Genomic DNA, 26,189 nt, shown 5'->3' with positions numbered 1-26,189 from the left:
GTAAGTAAGCATTTCACTGTAAGGTCTACACCTGTTGTATTCAGCGCATGTGACAAATACAATTTGATTTGATTTGATTGCTCCAGTATTCATTGAGATCAATGTTGGTACATTTATCAAAGCAATGCAACAGATGTGGTTGGTTCCCCAAAGACGTCCTTCTTCAGTATCTGTGACTAGGAGACTATAACTAGACTATAAATCAACTGGAAGGGCACGTGGATGTGCGCTACCTCATTTCTTAAGCCTCTGATACCTGGGAATGGGATCGCAAGGTCACCACAGTGGTCAATGGTAAGTAAAATGCTTTCAGCTTGTATGTTTCTCCCCCGAAAGCTGAGTTTATCTCCTCAACAGGGCAGTGAAATGACAAGGTAAACAATTGTCTTTCTGAGAACAGACTTTCTATAGGGGGAGAGTTGCTTTCACATTTCCTGTGCAGCACAGGTTATCTCAGGTTAATGTGAAATTTCATAGCGAATAACATGGCTGTGAAAACCAGACGGGCCGGCCGGCCGGCACAGTGTCGCAGACCGAGGAGGGAGTGTGATGGGAATAAGTCTTAATCTGCCGCTCTGTTTCTGTCACAGCTCGTTCCAGGTCAAATTATGAGAGCCTGCCAGTGAGTTTAGTTTCATTACAAACAGATGAGTCGATCGCTCATCCTGTTATGGACCTACAAGCCTCCCCGTTGCTGCAGACAGGTACACATTTAAGGTTGAACGATGGCCTAAATTGGACTCAGTAACTAGGGCATTGGAACTACAATATCACTTAACAACCTCGACACTGAATTTGGCCATAGACACAACTCAATTGAAGTGATCTGGTGCATTGCCCCATCTCCTTCTGTCTTTCATTATTATGGAAACTATTAAACATATGCTAGCTAACAACTAGCCAGGAACAATCGAACTAAGCCCAAATAAAACATACCTCATTCGATTTGGTATGGTTGTCAGCTTGTGGTTGTGTCCCCACTAAAGAAAAACCATTGCACAAAGATTCACCTGTATTCATTGCCAGATATGACTTGTGTTTATAATGCCTGTATGGCTGATTTGAAAGAGGCAGTAGAAAAGCTGTCACAGAGAATAAAAGAAACTTGAAGAGAGAGAAAAGGAAGGACCCCATGATGGGTCGCCTGATTTGAAAATGGGGTCGCGAGAAACTCCTACATTTTAAAAAATGTGCTTGTTTCATAGAACCGGGGTTACGTCAGTAACCTCCGGCAGCTGCTAGATCTGGTTGTAAAAACGGAGGTTTCTGTTTTCTTCCTACAAATGTGGCTCTATCTTTTTAACGGTTTAAGCTACAAAATATTATGACCCCATCACTGAAAGATAAGACTCTCAAGAGCATGTATGTGTCTTCTGTTTCCCTCTACAATACCCACAAGCCTCATTAGAACAGAGTGGACAAGACCAGGCACTAAATCAGGCTGTGGGAATAAGAACATCATCAATGATGATGTTTTTTTTTACACAGAGGATCATACAAAAGTATTGCCTGATGATCTTCTGAACTTCCCAATACCTTCCTGATGCATTTCAGTCACTTCAAACCATACTTACTTCAGATTGAAATCCTGTCAAAACTACTGTCAGACTGATTTGTAATAGACTGTTATAGCCCCAATTAAAATATTGGCCTTAGATTACATCACTTTTTTACATGGTGGGGTCACACATTTTTTTATATCAAAATGGGGTCGCCGGGCCAAAAAAGTTTGGAACCCCTTATTTATAGTATGACCGATTGAGACAACATCTTCAGATTCTAATTTAACGGTATAATATTATGTGATATATCAGATCATTTAATGGTATAATTTACCATGAATAAACACCCTGACAGTCTCTCCTCTCCATATCATTGTCAATTTCACTCCAGTCAAACACACACACACACACACACACACACACACACACACACACACACACACACACACACACACACACACACACACACACACACACACACACACACACACACACACACAGGACTCTGACTGCACTGAGTGACTGCACAATCCCCACAAGCTTCAATCGGTAGAGAGGACAGAACAAAGCCATGCTGAGTTCCATCTGGTGCACACACACACGCAGCCACACACATACACACATTACCTCCCGGACAACCCCACTGTCACTAGGCACACAACCCTGACTCAGTGCGCACGGCGCTTTTACGTGTCACTACACCTGAACTCATGCTTTTCAACGTCAGCATTTCAAATGCCAGAATGCACAGAGCCAGGATGCCCTGTTATCTCACCAGATAAGCCAACCTGGGCTCAGGGCAATTTGTAGGATTTTATACATACAATGTTCCCTCTATTTTGTATGATATATTATGTTAAGTTAGTTTACATTATGAATGGAATAGCGGTCGTACAATATAATATCATACGTCTTACCCGGTCGTGCAATAGCATACTGGTCAGACTCAGAAGGCGAGCACACCATCCACCGCTTCCGAGCATATTACTCGCCAATGTCCAATCTCTAGATAACAAGGTGGACGAAATTAGGGCACGAGTTGCCTTCCAGAGAGACATCAGAGATTGTAACATTCTCTGTTTCACGGAAACATGGCTCACTCGGGATATGTTGTCAGAGACAAACATCCCGACAGAAACAAACATCTCTCTGGTAAGAAGAAGGGCGGGGGTGTATGCCTTATGATTAATGACTCATGGTGTAATCACAACAACATACAGGAACTCAAGTCCTTTTGTTCACCCAACCTAGAATTCCTTACAATCAAATGCCGACCACATTATCTTCCAAGAGAATTCTCTTCGATTATAGTCATAGCCGTGTATATCCCCCTCCAAGCAGATCCCTCGTCGGCCCTGAAAGAACTTCACGGGACACTATGTAAACTGGAAACCATACATCCTGAGGCTGCATTAATTGTAGCTGGGGATTTTAACAAAGCTAACCTAAGAACCATACTTCCTAAATTCTATCAGAACATCAAATGCGCGATAAGAGCTGGTAGCTTTCTGGATCATTGCTACTCGAACTTCCGCAATGCATATAAAGCCCTCCTCCGCTCCGTGCCTTTGGCAAATCTGACCATGACTCCATTTTGTTCCTTCCAGCCTATAGACAGAAACTAAAACAAGAAACGCCCGTGCTCAGGTCAATACAACGCTGGTCTGACCAATCGGATTCCATGCTTCAAGATTGCTTCGATCATGTGGACGCGTGGATATGTTCCGGATAGCCTCAGACAATAACATTGACATACACGCTGACTCGGTGAGCGAGTTTATTAGCAAGTGCATCGGAGATGTCGTTCCCTCTGTGACCATTAAAACCTTCCTTAACGCTGCGTCCCACCTAGTCAACAGCCAGTGGAATCTGACTATTTTACACCATTTTAAAGACAAGACTCTCGTTAATCTAACCACATTGTCCGATTTCAAAAAGGCTTTACAGCGAAAGCAAAATATTAGATTATGTCAGACAGAGTACCCTACCAAAAATAATCACACAGGCATTTTCAAAGCAAGCATATATGTCACAAAAACCAAAACCACAGCTAAATGCAGCACTAACCTTTGATGATATTCATCAGATGACAGTCCTAGGACATTATGTTATACAATACATGCATGTTTTGTTCAATCAAGTTCATATTTATATCAAAAACCAGCTTTTTACATTACCATGTGATGTTCAGAACTAGCATACCCACCGCAAACTTCCGGTGAATTTACTAAATTACTCACGATTAACGTTCACAAAAAACATAACAATTATTTAAAGAATTATAGACACAGAACTCCTTTATGCAATCGCGGTGTCAGATTTTGAAATAGCTTTTTGGCGAAAGCACATTTGGCAATATTCTGAGTAGATAGCCCGGCCATCATGGCTAGCTAATTTGACACCCACCAAGTTTGGCCCTCACCAAACTCAGATTTACTCTAAGAAAAATGTGATTACATTTGCTGTTCTTCGTCAGAATGCACTCCCAGGACTTCTACTTCAACAACAAATGTTCTTTTGGTTCCAAATAATCCATAGTTATATCCAAATACCGCCGTTTTGTTCATGCGCTCAGGTAACTATCCGAAGGGTGACGCGTGAGCGCATTTCGTGACAACATTTTTTTAAATATTCCATTACCGTCCTTCGAAGCATGTCAAACGCTGTTTAAAATCAATTTTTATGCAATTTTTCTCGTAAAATAGCAATAATATTCCAACCGGGCGACGTTGTATTCATTCAAAGGCTGAAAGAAAAACATGGAGAATTCTCATGAAAGCGCATTTCCAGTGTCACTGTCCTCAGCCTGACCAGTAACAAACAGAGCTGCTGTACTTCGCCCAGAGACTGCAGACATCTCATTACACTATCTGGCGCCTTCTGAGAGCCAATGGAAGCCTTAGAAAATGTCATGTTACAGCACAGATGCTGTATTTTCGATAGAGAGGCTACAGAAGGACTATAAATTGTCAGACAGGGCACTTCCTGTATGGAATCTTCTCAGGTTTTGGCCTGCCATATGAGTTATGTTATACTCACAGACACCATTCAAACAGATTTAGAAACTTTAGAGTGTTTTCTATCCAAATCTACTAATTATATGCATGTTCTCGTTTCTGGGCAAGAGTAGTAACCAGTTTAAATCGGGTACGTTTTTTATCCGGCCGTGCAAATACTGCCCTCTAGCCCCAACAGGCTAACCAGAAATCGTGGATCGATGGCAGCATTCGCGCGAAACTGAAAGTGCGAACCACCACTTTTAATCATGGCAATGCGACCGGAAACACGACTGAATATAAACTGTGCAGCTATTCCCTCCGCAAGGCAATCAAACAAGCAAACCGTCAGTATAGAGACGAAGTAGAGTCGCAATTCAAGGGCTCAAACACGAGACATATGTGGTAGTGTCTCAAGTAAATTACGGATTACAAAAAGAAAACCAAGACAAATTAAACAACTTCTTCGCTCGCTTTGAGGACAATACAGTGCCACTGACATGGCGTGCTACCAAAGCCTGTGGGCTCTCCTTCTCCGTGGCCAGCATGAGTAAAACATTTAAATGTGTTAACCCTCGCAAGGCTGCTGGTCCAGACGGCATCCCTAGCCGCGTCCTCAGAGCATGCGCAGACCAGCTGGCTTGTCACGTCCTGACCAGCAGAGGGAGTAATTGTATTAGTTTTGGTCGGGACGTGGCAGAGGGTTTGTGTTTTTGTATGTATTTCTACGTTCTGTCTAGTTTCGGTTTTCTATGTTTAGGTTTGGGTGTTGGACTCTCCTACAGTACCCGGCAGGTGTTTCTAGTTGCCTCTGATTGAGAGTCCTATAATTAGGTGTGTGTTTGGTTTGGGTTTTGTGGGTAGTTGTCTTTTGCACTGCTAGTTGTAGCCTGTAAAACTGTCGTCTGCTGTTCTTTTTTTTTTTGTTTTTCGTGGTCTCTTTATTGAATAAATATAAAGATGAGCATCGACATTCCCGCTGCGTATTGGTCCTCCCTTCAACACAACGACAACTGTGACATGGCTGGTGTGTTTATGGACATATTCAACCAATCCCTATCCCAGTCTGTTGTCCCCACATGCTTTAAGATGGCCACCATTGTTCCTGTTCCCAAGAAAGCTAACGTAACTGAAATAAATGACTATCGCCCCATTGCACTCACTTCTGTCATCATGAAGTGCTTTGAGAGACTAGTCAAGGACCATATCACCTCCACCCTACCTGATACCCTAGACCCACTCCAATTTGCTTACCGCCCCAATAGGTCCACTGACGATGCAATCGCCATCACACTGCACACTGTCCTATCCCATCTGGACAAGAGGAATACCTATGTAAGAATGCTGTTCATTGACTACAGCTCAGTATTTAACACCATAGTACCCTCCAAAGTCGTCATTAAGCTTGAGACCCTGGGTCTCGATCCCGCCCTCTGCAACTGGGTGGTGAAGGTAGGAAACAACATCTCCACTTCGCTGATCCTCAACACTGGGGCCCGACGAGGGTGCTTTCACAGCCCTCTCCTGTACTCCCTGTTCACCCATGACTGTGTGGCCATGCACGCTTCCAACTCAATCATCAAGTTTGCAGACGACACTACAGTAGTAGGCCTGATTACCAACAACGATGAGACGGCCTACAGGGAGGAGGTGAGGGCCCTCGGAGTGTGGTATCAGGAAAATAACCTCTCACTCAATATCAACAAAACAATGGAGATGATCGTGGACTTCAGGAAACAGCAGAGGGAGCACCCCCTATCCACATCGAAGGGACAGCAGTGGAGAAGGTGGAAAGTTTTAATTTCCTTGGCATACACATCACAGACAAACTAAAATGGTCCTCTCACACAGACAGTGGTGTGAAGAAGGCGCAACAGCGCCTCTTCAACCTCAGGAGGCTGAAGAAATTTGGCATGTCATCTAAAACACTCCTAAACTTTTACAGATGCACAAACGAGAGCATCCTGTCGGGCTGTATCGCCGCCTGGTATGGCAATTGTACTGCCCTCAACCGCAAGGCTCTCCAGAGCGTAGTGCGGTCTGCACAACGCATCACCAGGGGCAAACTACCTGCCCTCCAGGACACCTACAGTACCCGATGTCACAGGAAGGTGAAAAAGATCATCAAGGATAACAACCACCCGTCGGACATAGAGTATTATACGTATGTCTCTGAGACCAGGCTTCTTGTTGCATTGTAACAACAAAGGAGAATTTACGGGGTGAATTTACATTGGGGGTTAGGAGAACTAACAACAAAGGTTAGGATGATTTACGTTAAAGGTTAGGATAACTAAAACGACAAAGTTTGACGTAGCAGGTTAGGTGAAAAGTTAGAATAAGGGTTAGCTAAAATGCTACAGTTGTCTCTGACGCGACTCGAACACGCAACCTTTGGATTGCTAGGGAGTCATGGTATATACACATCCTCCCCGACCAACATCACTGCTTTTGTTTCTGTCTAAAGTATCTAGACCATTAGTACATATTATATGTCTTGGAGGTGCAGAAAAATATGCGTAGTATGCTTCGTATGGCTCTGAGGCCAGGCTGATTGAGTATAATGTGTACTGCAGAGTACATGTTATTAAAGGAATATTTTTGTTTGTGCACTCTGCTCTCATCTACTCAGAGCAAGAGAGAGTGAACATGAAGAAGCCCATTAGAGGGAAAATATTTAGTAGTCAATTTAAGTTTCAATCAATTTGTTGTGATGAGGTTTTGCCTACACCGCCTCATACACATTTAATTTCAACTAAACATGAGAAATGTTCAAAAATGTAAACATCTCATTATGGCTAGTACCCTCATTATCACCAGATTACGCCAGAAAAATAGAAGATGATAAAACACAGCACTGTTGTGCATAACAAGCAAGGGAAGCGTAAAGAGATTTGCAGTTGAAATATAATTAGGATGCTGGTGGGGGATGGTTTACAAGATGATCATGTGTACCAGTGGTTGCCATAGGAATCAGTTTCAGTGTGACCAGCTTTACCTCTAGATGCCTGGAAAGTATGACGCTACTGTGAAACCCCTAGGTAAATGCAATGGGAGGAGTCCAACCGGCTTTGATAATGAACAGCATCTATAATGAAAGTGCTACTGTCTGGTACCTGTTTGTGTGCTTGTGTACAGCAGCGACCATGACTGTGGTCATGTGCTATTAATTTCATTAACTGGGTCATTTAAAACGGCAACATGAAATCGGATTCCGATCACTAGAATCACGGCTCCACAGTTCCAGTTACTATGATGTTGGTGTGAGGCCTAATCAGTGGGAGCAGTTGAGCTCCTGGTCTGTAGAGAGAGCGTGGGGAGAAGAGGGAGGGAGTTGGAGAGGAGGGATAGGGAGAGAGAGAGAGAGAGAGTCTGTTGGCTGTGGAGACTGGAGGGAGAGAGAATCCACTGCATTATCATTAACAACAGACTCGTACATTTCCTCAGTGAAAATGTACTTATCAAATGTCAAATTGGCTTTTTACCAAATTACCGTAGAACAGACTAAGTATTCACTCAGCACACCCTAACTGACAAAGAAACAAACCAAAACAAAGGCAAAGGCAAAGTCTTCTCAAGCTTTGTTGATTTAAAAAAAGCTTTTGATTCAATTTGGTATGAGGGTCTGCTATACAAATTGATGGAAAGTGGTGTTGGGGTAAAAACATACAATGTCATAGAATCCATGTACACAGACAAGTTTGCGGTTAAAATGGGCAAAAAACACAAACATTTCTTTCCACAGAGCTGTGGGGTAGGACAGGGATGCAGCTTGAGCCCCACCCTCATCAACATATGCATTGCATTCGGAAAGTATTCAGACCCCTTGACCTTTTCTACATTTTGTTACATTACAGCCTTATTCTAAAGTTGATCAAATAATTTGTTTTCCTTCATCAATCTACACACAATACCACATAATGAAAAAGTGAAAACATTTGTCAAATGTATTAAAAATAAAAAACAAAAATACCTTATTTACATAAGTATTCAGACACCTTTGCTATGAGACTTGAAATGGAGCTCAGTTGCATCCTGTTTCCAATTATCATCCTTGAGATGTTTCTACAATTTAATTGGAGTCCACCTGTGGTAAATTCAATTGATTGGACATGATTTGGAAAGGCACACACCTGTCTACATAAGGTCCCACAGTTGACAGTGCATGTCAGAGCAAAAACCAAGCCATGAGGTCGAAGGAATTGTCCGTAGAGCTGCGAGACAGGATTGTGTCGAGACACAGATCTGGGGAAGGGTACCAAAAAATGTCTGCAGCATTTAAGGGCCCCAAGAATACAGTGCCTCCATCATTCTTAAATGGAAGAAGTTTGGAACCACCAAGACTCTTCTAGAGCTGGCCGCCCGACTAAACTGAGCTATCGGGAGAGAAGGGCTGGAGTCAGGGAGGTGACCAAGAACCCGATGGTCACTTTGACAGACGTCCAGAGTTCCTCTGAGGAGATGGGAGAACTTCCATCTCTGCAGCACTCCACCAAACAGGCCTTTATGGTAGAGTGGCCAGTAAAAAGCACTTGACAGTGCACTTGGAGTTTGCCAAAAGGCATCTAAAGGACTCTCAGACCATGAAAAACAAGATTGTCTGATTTGATGAAACCAAGATTGAACTCTTTGGCCAGAATGCCAAGCGTCACGTCTAGAGGAAACCGGGCACCATCCCTTCTGGGGAAGCATGGTGGTGGCAGCGTCATGCTGTGGGGATGTTTTTCGGTGGCAGGGACTGGGAGACTAGTCAAGATTGAGGGAAAGATTAATGGAGCAAAGTACACAGAGATCCTTGATGAAAACCTGCTCCAGAGCGCTCATGACCTCAGACTGGGGTGTAGGTTCATCTTCCAATAGGACAATGACCCTAAGCACACAGCCAAGACATCCCCTACCCGATCAACAGCCCTCCACCCCCCACAGCAACTCGCCCAAGCCTCCCCCATTTCTCCTTCACCCAAATCTAGATAGCTGATGTTCTGAAAGAGCTGCAAAATCTGGACCCCTACAAATCAGCTGGGCTAGACAATCTGGACCCTCTCTTTCTAAAATTATCTTGTTGCAACCCCTATTACTAGCCTTGTTCAACCTCTCGTTCGTATCGTCTGAGATTCCCAAAGATTGGAAAGCTGCCGCGGTCATCCCCCTCTTCAAAGGGGGAGACACTCTAGACCCAAACTGCTACAGACCTATATCTAGCCTATCCTACCGAAAGCCAAGTTAACAAACAGATTACTGACCATTTTGAATCCCGCCGTACCTTCTCCGCTATGCAATCTGGTTTCAGAGCTGGTCATGGGTGCACCTCAGCCACGCTCAAGCTCCTAAACGATATCATAACCGCAATCGATAAGAGACATTACTGTAGAGCCATATTCATCGACCTGACAAAAGTCTTTCGACTCTGTCAATCACCACATTCTTATCGGCAGACTCAACAGCCTTGGTTTCTCAAATGATTGCCGCGCCTGATTCACCAACTACTTCTCTGATAGAGTTCAGTGTGTCAAATTGGAGGACCTGTTGTCCGGACCTCTGGCAGTCTCTATGGGGGTGCCACAGGGTTCAATTCTCGGGCCGACTCTCTTCTCAGTATACATCAATGATGTCGCTCTTGCGGCGGGTGATTCTCTGATCCACCTCTACGCAGACGACACCATTCTGTATACCTCTGGCCCTTCTTTGAACACTGTGTTAACTAACCTCCAGACGAGCTTCAATGCCATACAACTCTGCTTCCGTGGCCTCCAACTGCTCTTAAATGCAAGTAAAACTAAATGCATGCTCTTCAACCGATCGCTGTCCGCACCTGCCCGCCCATCCAGCATCACTACTCTGGACGGTTCTGACTTAGAATATGTGGACAATTACAAATACCTAGGTGTCTGGTTAGACTGTAAACTCTCCTTCCAGACTCACATTAAGCATGTCCAATCCAAAATGAAATCTAGAATCGTCTTCCTATTTCGCAACAAAGCATCCTTCACTCATGCTGCCAAACATACACCTGAGCATCCTACCGATCCTCGACTTCGGCGACGTCATTTACAAAATAGCTTCCAACACTCTACTCAACAAATTGGATGCAGTCTATCACAGTGCCATCTGTGTTGTCACCAAAGCCCCATATACAACCCACCACTGTGACCTGTACGCTCTCGTTGGCTGGCCCTCGCTTCAAACTCATCGCCAAACCCAATAGCTCCAGGTCATCTACAAGTCTCTGCTATGCCATGTAAAGCCCCGCCTTATCTCAGCTCACTGGTCACCATAGCAGCACCCATCCGTAGCACGCGCTCCAGCAGGTATATCTCACTGGTCACCCCCAAAGCCAATTCTTCCTTTGGCCACCTTTCCTTCCAGATCTCTGCTGCCAATGACTGGAATGAACTACAAAAAACACTGAGGCTGGAGACTCATATCTCCCTCACTAGCTTTAAGCACCAGCTGTCAGAGCAGCTCACAGGTCACTGCACCTGTAAATAGCCCACCCAACTACCTCATCCCCATACTGTATTTATTTATTCATCGTGCTCCTTTGCACCCCAGTATCTCTACTCACACATTCATCTTCTGCACATCTACCATTCCAGTGTTTAATTGCTATATTGTAATTACTTCGCCACCATTATTGCCTTACCTCCCTTATCCTACCTCATTTGCACATACTGTATATAGACTTTTTCTACTGTATTATTGACTGTATGTTTGTTTATTCCATGTGTAACTCTGTGTTGTTGTATGTGTCGAACTGCTTTGCTTTATCTTGGCCAGGTCGCAGATGCAAATGAGAACTTGTTCTCAACTGGCCTACCTGGTTAAATAAAGGTGAAATAAAATAAAGAATAATAAATAAATAAAAAAACATCGCAGGAGTGGCTTCGGGACAAGTCTCTGAATGTCCTTGAGGGGCCCAGCCAGAGCCTGGACTTGAACTCAATCAAACATCTCTGGAGAGACCTGAAAATAGCTGTACAGCGACGCTCCCCATCCAACCTGACAGAGCTTGAGAGGATCTTCAAAGAAGAATGGGAGAAACTCCCCAAATACTGGTGTGCCAAGCTTGTAGTGTCATACCCAAGAAGACTCGAGGCTGTAATCACTGCCAAAGGTGTGAGTAAAGGGTCTGAATGTGATATTTCAGTATTTATTTCTTTATACATTTGCAAAAATTCCTAAAAACCAGTTTTTTCTTTGTCATTATGGGATATTGTATGTTGATTGAAGAGAAGGAAAAAAATTGAATCCATTTTAGAATAAGGCTGCAACGTAACAAAATGTGGAAAAAATAAATGGGTCTGAATACTTTTCAAATGCACTTTATATGAACAAATTGGCGAGGGCACTGAAACAGTCTGAAGCACCCGGCCTCACCCTACTAGAATCTGAAGTCAAATGTCTCCTGTTTACTGATGATCTGGTGCTTCTGTCTCCAACCAAGGAGGGCTTACAGCAACACCTAGATCTTCTGCACAGATTATGTTAGACCTGGGCCCTGACAGTAAATCTCAGTAAAAATAGTGTACCAAAAAAGGTCCAGTTGCCAGGACCACAAATACAAATACCTCTAGACACCGTTGCCCTAGAGCACACAAAAAACGTTATGCACCTCGATCTAAACATCAGCACCACAGGTAACTTCCACAAGCTGTGAACGATCTGAGAGACAAGGCAAAAAGGACCCTCTATGCCATCAAAAGGAACATAAAATTTGACATACCAATTAGGATCTGGCTAAAAAATACTTGTCCTTTATGGTTGTGAGGTCGAAGATCTGCTCACCAACCAAGAATTGACAAAATGGGACAAACACCAAATTGAGACTGCATGCAGAATTCTGCAAGAATATCCTCTGTGTACAACGTTAAACACGAAATGATGCATGCAGAGCAGAATTAGGCCGTTACCCGCTAATGATCAAAATCAAGAAAAGGGATGTTAAATTCTACATCCACCTGAAAGGAAGCGATTCCCAATCCTTCCATAACAAAGCCATCGCCTACAGAGAGATGAACCTGGAGAACAGTCTCCTAAGCAAGCTGGTCCTGGTGCTCTGTTCACGAACACAAACAGAGCCCCATGACAGCAACACAATTAGACCCAACCCAATCATGAGGAATCGAAAAGATAGTTACTTGACACATGGAAAGAATTAACAAAAAAACTGAGCAAACTAGAATGCTATTTGGCCATAGATAGTATACAGTGGCAGAACACCTGACCACTGTGACTGACCCAAAATTAAGGAAAGCTTTGACTATGTACAGACTCAGTGAGCATAGCCTTGCTATTGAGAGAGGCCGCCGTAGGCAGACCTGGCTCTCTAGAGAAGACAGGCTATGTGTACAATGCCCACAAAATGAGGTGGAAACTGAGCTGCACTTTCTAACCTCCTGCCAAATGTGTGACCATGTTAGAGACACATATTTCCATCAGATTACACAGACCCACAAAGAATTTGAAAACAAATCAAATTTTGATAAATTCCCATATATATTGGGTAAAATACTACAGTGTGCCATCCCAGCAGCAAGAGTTGTGACCTGTTGCCGCAAGAAAAGGGTATCCAGTGAATAACAAACACCATTGTAAATTCAACCCATATTTGTGTTTATTTATTTTTCCTTTTTGTACTTTAACTATTTGCACAATGTTTCAACACTGTAACAGAGAGAGAGAGAAAGAGAGAGAGGAAGAGAGAGAGAGAGACTGTGTTGGCTGTGGAGACTGGAGACAGAGAGAGCGAGAGGGCGAGAGAGAGAGGGACTGTTGGCTGTGGAGACGAGACAGAGAGAGCGAGAGAGCGAGAGAAAGAGAGAGAGAGGGACTGTTGGCTGTGGGGACTGGAGAGAGAGAGAGACACCAAATAATGCATGCAGAGCTGAATTAGGACGATTTCCGCTAATGATCAAAATCCAGAAAAGAGCAATTAAATTCTACAACCAACTAAAAGGAAGCGATTCTCAAGCCATGAGAAAACAAAAAGATAATAACTTTACACATTGTAATGAATCAACAAAAAACAGCAAACTAGAATGTTATTTTGCAGTAAACCGAGAATACACTGTAGCAGAACACCTGACCACTGTGACTGACCCAAAATTAAATTAAGGAAAGCGTTGACTATGTACAGACTCAGTGAGCATGGCCTTGCTATCGAGAGAGGCTGTGATAGGCAGACCTGGCTCTCAAGAGAAGACAGGCTACAGTATGTGCCCACTGCCGACAAAATGAGGTGGAAACTGAGCTGCACTTTCTAACCTCCTGCCAAATGTGTGACCATGTTAGAGACACATATTTCCCTCAGATTACACAGACCCACAAAGAATTTGAAAAAAAAATCCAATCTTGATAGAGTCCTATATCTTTTGGGTGAAACAACACAAATACTACAGTGTGCCATCACAGCAGCAAGATTTGTGACTTGTCACGAGAAAAGGGCAACCAGTGGAGCACAAACACCACTGTAAATACAACCTATATTTATCTGTTTATTCATTTTTCCTTTTGTATTTCAACTATTGTTACAACATTGTACATAGCCAATAATATAACCTTTGAAATGTCTATATTATTATTTTACTTTTGTGAGTGTAATGTTTACTCTTCATTTCTGAATTGAGAGAGAGGGAGAGAGAGAGGGAGAGAGAGAGAGAGCGAGAGAGAAAAAAAACAGAGAGAGAAAGAGAGACATGTTTATTTATTTTCCCTTTTGTACTTTAACTATTTGCACATAATATGACATTTGAAATATCTTTATTCTTTTGGAACTTTTGTGAGTGTAATGCTTTCTGTTAATTTTTATTGTTTATTTCACTTTTGATTATTATCTACTTCACTTGCTTTGGCAATGTTTACATATGTTCCCCATGCCAATAAAGCCCTTGAATTGAATTGAGACACAGAGAGAGAGACAGAGAGACAGAGAGAGAGAGAGTGAGCTAGCCAGGACAGCGCTGCATTTTCCATTTACAGCCAGGCTGCAACTTTCCCTTGCCACAACCCTCACAAGAAAGATATGTGTTCCTATTTCCCCTACTTTGCTTTGTCAGAAAATGGTTTGGGACCGTGTTACGCTTTTAGGGGACAATATAAAACAACATTAATTCACTGAGCATACAGTACATACACAACTCTTCATACATTTTGCATTTCAACATCTTCTGTCTCATACAATGAATGTTTAGAACATGCAAACAAAATTTGGTTTATTCAAATGAAAGAGGGCAGCTGACTTTGACAGTTTCTCTCTCCAAATCCTGAATTGTGTTCCATAATTCTAAAACAGTCTGATTTGTTTCATTACAGGTGCAAGCAGTTGACCTATCCAGAGGACCTCCCTCAGATCTCAGTGGTGTTCATCTTTGTGAATGAGGCCTTGTCGGTCATCTTGCGGTCCGTCCACAGCGTGGTCAACCACACCCCTGCACACCTTCTCAAGGAGATCATCCTGGTGGACGACAACAGTGACAGTGGTAAGACTTCTAGTCTAGATGATTCTTCAGTATAACCATCTAACTGTTCATTCCTTGTGGCTGTACTCAATCAATCAATCAATTGAATTTATAAAGCCTTTTTTACATCAGCATTTGTCACAGTGCTGCTACTGTCTGCCGAACTAGATCTTAAAGAGCAAGCAAAACAACAAGATTCTACTAGATTGTTTCCAACGTTTCATTAGAAGAACCACAATCCCTGTGTTACTGCATTTTGTTTTGGCTTATTGCTCCACAAACATTACTTCTCCAATTCATTTTTGGCTTTTTAAAAGTGGAGGGTGGTGTCACAAACAAAGAATTGCATCTGTTTGTGTGTGGGAAAAGTGCCAGAGGTGTCAATTCCCTTATAAAACAAACTAGTCAAGTTTCTTAACAATAAATACATGTCCAATTTAAGTGGGATTCTGTCTGTCTGTCTGTCTGTCTGTCTGTCTGTCTGTCTGTCTGTCTGTCTGTCTGTCTGTCTGTCTGTCTGTCTGTCTGTCTGTCTGTCTGTCTGTCTGTCTGTCTGTCTGTCTGTCTGTCTGTCTGTCTGTCTGTCTGTCTGTCTATGTGTGTGTGTTCAGAGAAGAGAGGAAAAGTAGAGAGAGGGGGATGAAGAACCCTCGGGGGTGTGCTCTTGAACACTGTTAGTGAGTTTAAAAATAACCAGAAAAAAAATCTCCACTGTGATTTGGTCTGCGTGAGGTTTTGGTTGCTTCCACACACCTGCACGCCCCATGGCAGCCCTCTCTGCTCAGCCACGACTTCCAGAAGCCTGCCTGTTTCAGTGGACAGGGACAATGAACTAGATTCCAACCGACACTTGGCCCTCCATCACTTGGCATGGAGTTGGGCTTAGTCCCAGTGTCCCCCAGGCTGGCGCAGAGAGGAGGCGCATAAATAACATCTTGAAAGAGGACCAAGTAAGAGTCAACATTGGCACATGCCTACTGTCCCCATAGAGGCAATAGACAACCATTTAAACCAAACGAGGTAGGCACAAATGGCAGCCGCTGCGTCAAAATACCAACCCACTTACTCCCCCCTCTCTGTATACCCCATTGTTTAATGGTTGTGATTGGTGAAGGTTATGTGTGCACATGTAGATGCTGTTCTCTCCAGTGACATTAGACTATTAACATGCTGGCTTGGCTACTTGAGGCACAGCACAGTGGCATAATGAGTCACACACAGGGAACATGTTTTTCTTGTCTCTCTGACACATATCCTTTAGCTGGGACATTTATTGGTTGCTGATAGGTTTTTTTCAGGGTTGCTCCTTAGCCATAGCTGGGCGGGCGGGGGGGGGGGGGAGCTAAATGCATGTTCTACTTGATGAGCGTTTTATCTAGCTGTGTATACCATACAGTAACAGTCCCAAACATTCATTCATTGTTCCAGCTCACATAGTATTAGATGTAAACGGTTTAATGAGCCTGTTGGAATTCAAATCTATAGGAAAGAAAGGGGTATACCTAGTCAGTTGCATAACTGAATGCATTCAACCAAAATGTGTCTTCTGCATTTAACCCAACCTCTCTGAATCAGAGGTGCAGGGGGCTGCATTAATCAACATCATTGACACCTAGGGAGCAGTTCATGTTGTGTGTTAACTGCCTTGCTCAAGGGCAGAATGGCAGATTTTTCCACCTTGCCAGCTCGGGGATTCAAACCGGCGACATTTCGGTTACTGGTCCAACACTCTTAACCGCTAGGCTACCTGCCTAATGCTAGGCATGATTTCACGACCTTACCATTACCACCCTGAAATCCTATGGCTACCTGTACGGTGCAATATGTGTGAATTTCATGCATTTTTTATTTCACCTTTATTTAACCAGGTAAGCTAGTTGAGAACAAGTTCTCATTTACAACTGCGACCTGGCCAAGATAAAGCAAAGCAGTGTGAAACAAACAACAACACAGAGTTACACATGGAATAAACAAGTGTACAGTCAATAACACAATAGAAAAAATAAAGTCTATATACAGTGTGTGCAAATGGCGTGAGGAGGTAGGCAATAAATAGGCCATAGTAGCGAAGTAATTACAATTTAGCAGATTAACACTGGAGTGATAAATGAGCAGATGATGATGTTCAAGTAGAGATACTGGTGTGCAAAAGAGCAGAAAAGTAAATAAAACCAATATGGTGATGAGATAGGTAGATTGGGTGGGCTATTTACAGATGGACTATGTACAGCTGCAGCGATCAGGTAGCTGCTCAGATAGCTGATGTTTAAAGTTAGTGAGGGAAATATAAGTCTCCAGCTTCAGAGATTTTTGCAATTCGTTCCAGTCACTGGCAGCAGAGAACAGGAAGGAAAGGCGGCCAAAGGTGGTGTTGGCTTTGGGGATGACCAGTGAGATATACCTGCTGGAGCGCGTGTTACGGGTGGGTGTTTATATTGTGACCAGTGAGCTGAGATAAGGCAGAGCTTTACCTAGCATAGACTTATAGATGACCTGGAGCCAGTGGGGACGAATATGTAGCGAGGGCCAGCCAACTAGAGCATACAGGTCGCAGTGGTGGGTGGTATAAGGGGCTTTGATAAAAAAAACGGGTGGCACTGTGATAGACTGCATCCAGTTTTCTGAGTAGAGTATTGGAAGCTATTTTGTAGATGACATCGCCGAAGTTGAGGATTGGTAGGATAGTCAGTTTTACTAGGGTAAGTTTGGCGACGTGAGTGAAGGAGGCTTTGTTGCGAAATAGAAAGCCGATTCTAGATTTCATTTTGGATTGGAGATGTTTAATATGAGTCTGGAAGGAGAGTTTACAGTCTAGCCAGACACCTAGGTATTTGTAGTTGTCCACATATTCTAGGTCAGAACCGTCCAGGGTAGTGATGCTAGTCGGGCGGGCGGGTGCGGGCAGCGAACGGTTGAAAAGCATGCATTTGGTTTTACTGGCATTTAAGAGCAGTTGGAGGCCACGGAAGGAGTGTTGTAGGGCATCGACGCTCGTTTGGAGAAGGGCCAGATGTATACAGAATTGTGTCGTCTGCGTAGAGGTGGATCAGGGAATCACCCGCTGCAAGAGCGACATCATTGATATAATCAGAGAAAAGAGTCAGCCTGAGAATTGAACCCTGTGGTACCCCCATAGAGACTGCCAGAGGTCCGGACAACAGGCCCTCTGATTTGACACACTGGACTCTGTCTGCGAAGAATTTGGTGAACCAGGCGAGGCAGTCATTTGAGAAACCAAGGCTATCGAGTCTGCCGATAAGAATGCGGTGATTGACAGAGTCGAAAGCCTTGGCCAGGTCAATGAAGACGGCTGTACAGTACTGTCTTTTATCGATGGCGGTTATGATATCGTTTAGTACCTTGAGCGTGGCTGAGGTGCACCCGTGACCAGCTCGGAAACCAGATTGCACAGCGGAGAAGGTACGGTGGGATTCGAAATGGTCAGTGATCTGTTTATTAACTTGGCTTTCGTAGACTTTAGAGAGGCAGGTCTATAACAGTTTGGGTCTAGAGTGTCTACCCCTTTGAAGAGGGGGATGACCGCGGCAGCTTTCCAATCTTTAGGGATCTCGGACGATATGAAAGAGAGGTTGAACAGACTGGTTGCAACAATGGTGGTAGATAATTTTAGAAAGAGAGGATCCAGATTGTCTAGCCCAGCTGATTTGTACAGGTCCAAGTTTTGCAGCTCTTTCAGAACATCTGCTATCTGGATTTGGGTGAAGGAGAAGCTGGGAAGGCTCGGGCATGTAGCTGCGGGTGGGCGGCGCTGTTGGCCGTGGTTGGGGTAGCCAGGAGGAAAGCATGGCCAGCCATAGAGAAATGCCAGCCATAGAGAAATGTTCGATCATAATGGATTTATCGGTGGTGACCGTGTTACCTAGCCTCAGTGCAGTGGGCAGCTGGGAGGAGGTGTTCTTGTTCTCCATGGACTTTACAGTGTCAAAAACCTTTTGGAGTTAGAGCTACAGGATGCAAATTTCTGTTTGAAAAAGCTAGCCTTTGCTTTCCTGACTGACTGCGTGTATTGGTTCCTGACTTCGCTGAACATGTCGCGGGGGCTATTAAATTAAAACTCATATTTTCTGTTTTGCACTGTCAATTCATTTAAAACCTATTCCTTGGTTCATAATTCTCCAGTGCTGCCGATGCATTCCAACTTTCTATTTATTTGCTGTGCACCAGAGGGGATCCTTTAACATTTCTCCCTCCCAGCAAAACAGCCATGCAATTATTGCACTCTGTTGGGTTTCATCATCTTTTAGCTGCATCTGTGTAGCCACAGCTTGCACATAGGTCACAAACCATTCTAGTAAACAAACATAAATGCGTCCACACACTCAAATAAGCCAACAGGCAGGCACAGAGACACAGAGACATGCACCATACTCTCACGGTTAGTAACCTTAACCCCTACCATTAACCGAACCATAACCCTTACCTAACTTTAACCTTAACCATTTTAAATGTCAACTTCAAATGAAATTACATTTTATTTGTCACATACAGATTAACCCTGGTGTTCTTTCAGAGGTTGATTTATGTGTGGAGCAGGCGTCTGCTCCAGGCGTCTGCTCCAGGCGTCTGCTCCAGGCGTCTGCTCCAGGCGTCTGCTCCATGCATCAGTTCTAGGCGTCAGCTCCATTATAAAACTGTGCATGCCAATTGCCCTTATTATTCTTTCTCTCCCTCAAATAGAAATTCAAGTACTTAGCAACTTGATGGGAGAACCTCAAACACTTGTCAATCCTCCACAAACATTACATTGGGATCAGTCAGTTAGTCTGCCATTTGTGGAATTGCTTGTTTACCTCACAGCCTTTATTTCCAGGGATGACAGTGACACGGAAAGAAAGCTAGGCTCATCCCCTGGAGTAGAGTAAGAGGGAGAGAACGTTTTTACAGTACAGAAAGAATAAGGTAATCTGTGTTGTGCTGGGTCGCTCTAGTTTTACTTACTCTATGTAACTCATGATGCTGAGCTCTGTTGTGTGCTGTTCTTGGGGCAATTAACCCCATTCTTTTCAGAATAACAAATGTATTGTTGTATATCAGATTCAACACTTTCTGCAAGCTATTCATTTCAAATAAAATGTTCAAATAAAATGTTATTTGTCACATATGCAGATGTCGACCTCACCATGAAATTCTTACTTACAGGCCCATTTGCAGTGAAGTCAATACTTGTCAGTGTTTCTGTTATCCAAAATAACTGATTCTCTTTCTCTTGTTTTTCCAGTGGAGCTGAAGTTCAATCTGGACCAGTATGTGAACAAGCGTTACCCAGGTCTGGTGAAGATCGTCCGCAACAGTAAGAGGGAAGGCCTGATCCGAGCCAGGATACACGGTTGGAATGCTGCAACCGCCCCGGTTGTAGGTTTCTTTGATGCCCATGTAGAGTTCAACACTGCCTGGTAAGAACTGTGCTTCATCTTCATACGCTATCTCTTCTTTGTCCTTTTTACTCTTGGGGTTCATGTTAGAGTGCAATTGTCACGATCACTGTCCTCAAACTCCCTGTCATAAATAAGCCAAGGCGCAGCGTGCCGGTAATTCCACATCCTTTATTTTGAAGTGAAACCGAAACAAAACAATGAACAGGATAAACAGAAAGAAACGTGACGTTCTGGGGCTGCTCAAAGGCAGCTGCACAAAAACAAGATCCCACAACTCAAGGAGGGAAAAAGGGCTGCCTAAGTATGGTTCCCAATCAGAGACAATGATAGACAGCTGCCTCTGATTGGAAACCATACCTGGCCAAAACATAGAAATAAAATACATAGAATGCCCACCCCATATCACACCCTGACCTAACTAAACAGAGAAAAACGGCTCTCAGGTCAGGGCGTGACAGCAATGGTTGTAGTCCTACATAATCGTAGATTAAATATGCAGGTCGCCCCTCAAGCATTTTGATTAAGCGTCAGCTAAACTGTGCTTACGCTACGAAGAATTGTTACTGAGGCAGCACATTCCGGGAACATGACCTCCATTTTGAATTAGTTAGAACAGTTAATAAGCTTTTCCTGAGGTTCAAACTCATCACTTCTGAACTGTGACTAATGGCCAATAGAAAAGACACTGTTTGAGTTTCAATTATGTTACCTGTACTGTACTGTAGTGTAAGTCGCAGAAATAAGCCTAAGCCATGTTTTTACGGTGGTGGGACAATGAAATAAGAGATAACAGATTAAACGATGTTTTTGCCACATTGTTTCACCCTCCTCCAGCCTTAGGCTTTAGTGTTATAAGCATGATGGAAATTACTTAAGGGGGTCTCAACCCAATGTCTGGCTGGCACCTATGCTTACCACCAAACAAGTCACTCAAGTGCCTTGTAATTGGCACCTAATTTGAGCCTGTCATCCTGTCAGTCTTTTCAAGACGTAGAGTGTGTGGTGTGTTCCTGGGGAATCTGGGGGAGGGCTGGAACCAAAGGTTTGGGTAATAAATTGTTTGTCTGCCTCCCTGGCTGTAGCTCAGTCACTTCACCTAACAAGATACCGCCGTTGCTTCATAACTGAAACATCAGCCAGAAAGGGAAAAGAAGATGACAAATATTTGCAGAATATATTTACTTATCACTTCAATAAAATTGTGGTTAAATATATTGTTGAAGAGTATTGAATTCTATCGTGTTATGAATAAAGCTTAGAGTTTGACTAGATTTACCAAGTCAGGTCACGTGGTCTGACTAGATTTACCAAGTCAGGTCACGTGGTCTGACTAGATTTACCAAGTCAGGTCACGTGGTCTGACTAGATTTACCAAGTCAGGTCACGTGGTCTGACTAGATTTACCAAGTCAGGTCACGTGGTCTGACTAGATTTACCAAGTCAGGTCACGTGGTCTGACTAGATTTACCAAGTCAGGTCACGTGGTCAGGAAGTCCTGGTTTCCTCCTCCCTACTTATGAATAAACAACTGTGTGATTCTAACACAGATTTGACTATAATAAATCAACACACAGCATCAAAGCTGAAAAAGACATACACAAATATGAGCACAGATAGTATCATCCAAAATCAAACCAAATCACATATTGCCACAGACAGTCCATCTACTGTGATCTGATCCGCTAATCATTCATCACTGTCATCCTTTTGACCTCTGGGCAGAGGAGGATCTCATGTACCTTGATTCTCGCCCAGGAGTGCTTTTAGTGAGAACTTAATGGACACTCCAAACCCACAGGGTGTCTCTGCCAGCCAGCCAGCCGGGGAGTTGGTTGGTTTCATCAGGAGTTGGAGTGGGTGATGATAATTGATACCCTGGTGGTTCCCTCATCTGTTCCCCCATCTGGTCCTGTTAAAAAATGGATGTGCTTTTCCGCCCCCTCACCATCCTTTCACCTCCACGGGTCCACCCTCATTGTTTCTGATGTTCGCTCCCCTGTTTTACATGCAGGGATCTATCAAAATTATCCTTTGAGTTAGCTCACTTGCTGCCTTCATGACTCACGCCGCACGCACGCATACACTCACACTCACACTCTACATTTAAAGTGTGGCTTCTGTTCGATACGGCAGCCGTGCATTTGCTTTGCATGACTCTATATTTCTGAAAAGTACAGCTGTGCACTTGGATCCCACTGATTCTATTGAAGAAGCTGTGGTATGTTAAAAAACATAGATACTGTATATGAGATGAAACGCATCAGCCACTACATTCTTGTAGGAAACAGGTTTTGTGTTGCATACAGACCATTTTTCCCCACTTCAACGGTGAGTGTGCTTATACAGTATGTGTGCACAGAGCTGAGTATAATAGATTATATTTCAGTGGGAATAGGGGGAAAAAACATTACAAATTTGTTGAATGTATGTGGTGTATTGTTCTGCTAGCCCGCAACCTTAGATGTGTACATTCATTAGTCACAAGCCCCTGTAGTCATCATCATATGACTATGCAATATGGCACATACTACAGTAATAAGTGAGATGGATTGTTCCCCTGCCTTTTTGTCATGAGACACAGTGAATGACCTTGTAAAAACTACTAGTGCATACCCAGGCATCCAGTTTGTTTAGCCAAGTGAACCTGCTGGCATTCTGAAGCCAAGAAGCTGTCTAGTTGTACCCTTTGTATTTTATTTTTTTATTTAACCTTTATTTAACTGGGCAAGTCAGTTAAGAACAAATTCTTATTCACAATGACGGCCTACCAAAAGGCAAAAAGCCTCCTGCGGGGACTAGGGCTGGGATTAAAAAATAAAAAATAAAATATAGGACAAAACACACATCACGACAAGAGAGACAACACAACACTACAAAAAGAGAGGCCTAAGACAACAACATAGCAAAGCAGCAACACATGACAACAACATGGTAGCAACACAACATGGCAGAAGCACAACATGGTAGCAGCACAAAACAAGGTACAAACATTATTGGGCACAGACAACAGCACAAAGGTAGAGACAACAATACATCACGCAAAGCAGCCACAACTGTCAGTAAGAGTGTCCATGATTGAGTCTAGTATGCAATTGATTATACACATTTTGGGATTTATAGGATAGTTAGATATAATTGCATCATACTTGGTTTATATAAGTGTGGATAGTTCTCATGTGAATAGTTTTCAGAAATGGAATGGATGGAACATATTTACATTCAGTTTTACAGGATGTTATATCATTGCATTATTTTGTGTCATCTAAATATGTGCACAATCCATTTCCTCCCTCTGAAGCCATTCCAGTACAACTATACATCCAAGGCTGAGAAACAGGGTCATTCATTCCGAGGCGAACGTTCTAATCCCACTAAGCTCAATTTTTCTGTTTAGTAAATACAATTAATGTGGTGGAAATACAGCAGGGTTGTAATAAGCATCCACGCCTCTTGAACTCTAAACTCACAGGGAGAGCCTCAGATAAATGTATATATTTTTTTTAAATTCTGCACCATTGCAATCTCAGGTTATTAATGATTAATGAATAGTCCATGCGAGCGCTATGTGTGTATGTGTGCCTGCTGAGTGTGTGGGGGAGATTAGAGGTTGTGGGTGTTGGATGTTGGCTGCATGGCTGTAATGAAAAGCACGGCTCACAACCCCACGCTTTGATGGGGCTGTGATGCTGCTGCACCTTGTGATCCCACCATTTCCCAGGATTCAGATTGAGTTCAGGGAATGGAAAATAGGACCAATAAAAGAGAAACGAGCAATATGACTGTTCCAACCTCTTCCAAGGACCTCTCAACTGGTTTGGATTGTGTGCTTTCCATTCGTTGCATTCGTAGTTCAGAAATGTTTTATATATTTAAACAGAATTCAATTAGGTGCTTAACTTAGACAAATTTGTGAACTAAACACTTGTTTTCCAAACAAAGCAAATGGGATAGATGGCAACACACAGACCTTATACCATGTAGTTAAATGTGCGAAACAATTAAAAAGTATTCTGACATATTTCTCAAAGCATGGAAATGAATCACTTTTAATCAGTGGCATAGGCAGAAATCTGTTGATGGCACAGCCAGCAAAAATGTTTGTGGGACAAAATGTAGGCACTCAAATCATCATTAAATTATCATAAAAGCATTACCTACCCTACAGTGAAGGAAAGGTATTTGATCCCCTGCTGATTTTGTAAGTTTGCCCACTGGCAAAGAAATGATCAGTCTATAATTTTAATGGTAGGTTTATTTGAACAGTGAGAGACAGAATAACAACAAAAAAATCCAGAAAAACGCAGCTTTGCTGTGGGCTCATGGAAGCTGCTGTAGACACAGTGATCTAAGTTATCCAATTGGCCAGCGGTATGACTACAGGTGCACCTGATTTAGCTCTCTGGGCCCACCCGGTAGGCAGAGGTGGTATCTTCACACTAATAAAATTGTTTAAAATGGGAATGCAGGGCATTCTGGGCAGCTGAATCAAGTGGACCTATTTCATTATTGGCGAATAGGCTACAAAGAAAATATATAAAAACAATAATAGCCACCCTGATTGGCTGGGCCTGGATTCCCACTGCCAGTTCCGGTGCTCCTGCTTTTAATGGATATAATGAACTCAGTGTTCCTGCGCTGTGCAGGTCTATTACTACAAGTATTATTTTGAATTCTGAGCTAAAGTGAAACATGCCTTTTCTTTCCCCCTCGCTCTGACTGACTGGTCTTGGTTCAGTGTTTATCCATCATGAAAAGAGAAGGATGGTATAAACGCTTACACAGTGAGTGCTTCACAGACCACACACCAGGCAGGCATCCAAAAATACAGAATAGACAGAGATTTATGCTGCTAATACAACAGCGCTATCAAATCAGCCTTAGCCCCCAAGCCTATACTGTATACCTACCAGGTAAACTGAAAACATACAAAGTAATATCAAGAATCTATCAGGATATTGGCAAAATCTATTTCACTGTAACTTTAAATTCAGTGTGAATTACCTTCCCTACCTTTCATCTGGAGCAGTCATTTCTACAGGATTAGTATATAATATTGATATTTTTGCTACAGATTCAAGCATTATTTATCCAAAGAAACAACTCTGAAGACTGGATAGTCTAAGATCTGTGCACAGTGTACAGTCTTAATGTGCTAGAACAGGGATGGACAACTGGCGGCCCGCGGCCCCCCTTTTATAGGCCTGCGGACCAATTTCACCCTAAATTAGGAACTCAGTCGGGATCTCAACTTACTGTTGAGAGTTAGAATAACAGAATACACAAGGTGCAATTTCTAAATTTGATTGTGCATCGGCAGTCACTCAATTAGCACGTTTAGATTGGTAAATTAGTCTAGTGCCCAGCTATCTAAACTTGCAGTAAGCATGGTCGAATTACTGACTGGGGTGGGGGCCATTGATACGCAGACCCACGAGCCACTGTGGCTCCTCATGATGAGTTCAGCTTTTTTGTGGCCCCCACCCCCATCAAAGTTGCCCATCCCTGTGTTAGAACATGACCGGAAGCGATGAAGTCTGAGATGCCCGCACACACACACACACTATCTTTCTCTCTCTCTCACAAAAAACAAACACACACAGAAACATGAATGCACACACACTCAGCGTTAATGATCTCATAAATGGAAGCTAAAGTATGTCACAATGAAATTCCCTGTGCTTTCTGCACGGGCAACTTACATGTTCTGCTACATTTGGCCTGCAAACAAATTAAACTGATCCTATTTTAGGCACTTGGCGCCTGCAGTTCTGTGGGTGTATGGTTATGAATGAAGCTAGATCCCATTATCTGATAAATCCGTGCTTGAGAAACTTTTCA

The 26,189-nt window shown here is 43.1% G+C and overlaps 1 protein-coding gene across 1 annotated transcript in view; it reads left to right on the top strand.

Moving 5' to 3' along the window:
* LOC106580456 (polypeptide N-acetylgalactosaminyltransferase 9) overlaps window positions 1-26,189 on the top strand; it is a 140,940-nt gene that overhangs the window by 32,129 nt on the left and 82,622 nt on the right. The window contains exons 3-4 of the mRNA XM_014161543.2: window positions 14,810-14,976; window positions 20,195-20,369. Coding sequence (XP_014017018.1) covers window positions 14,810-14,976; window positions 20,195-20,369 — 342 coding nt within the window. The remainder of the gene's footprint in view (window positions 1-14,809; window positions 14,977-20,194; window positions 20,370-26,189) is intronic.

Source organism: Salmo salar, chromosome ssa20 (assembly GCF_905237065.1).
Source record: "Salmo salar chromosome ssa20, Ssal_v3.1, whole genome shotgun sequence".
Classification (NCBI taxonomy): Eukaryota; Metazoa; Chordata; class Actinopteri; order Salmoniformes; family Salmonidae; genus Salmo; species Salmo salar.
This window is presented reverse-complemented; position numbering and strand designations above follow the sequence as displayed.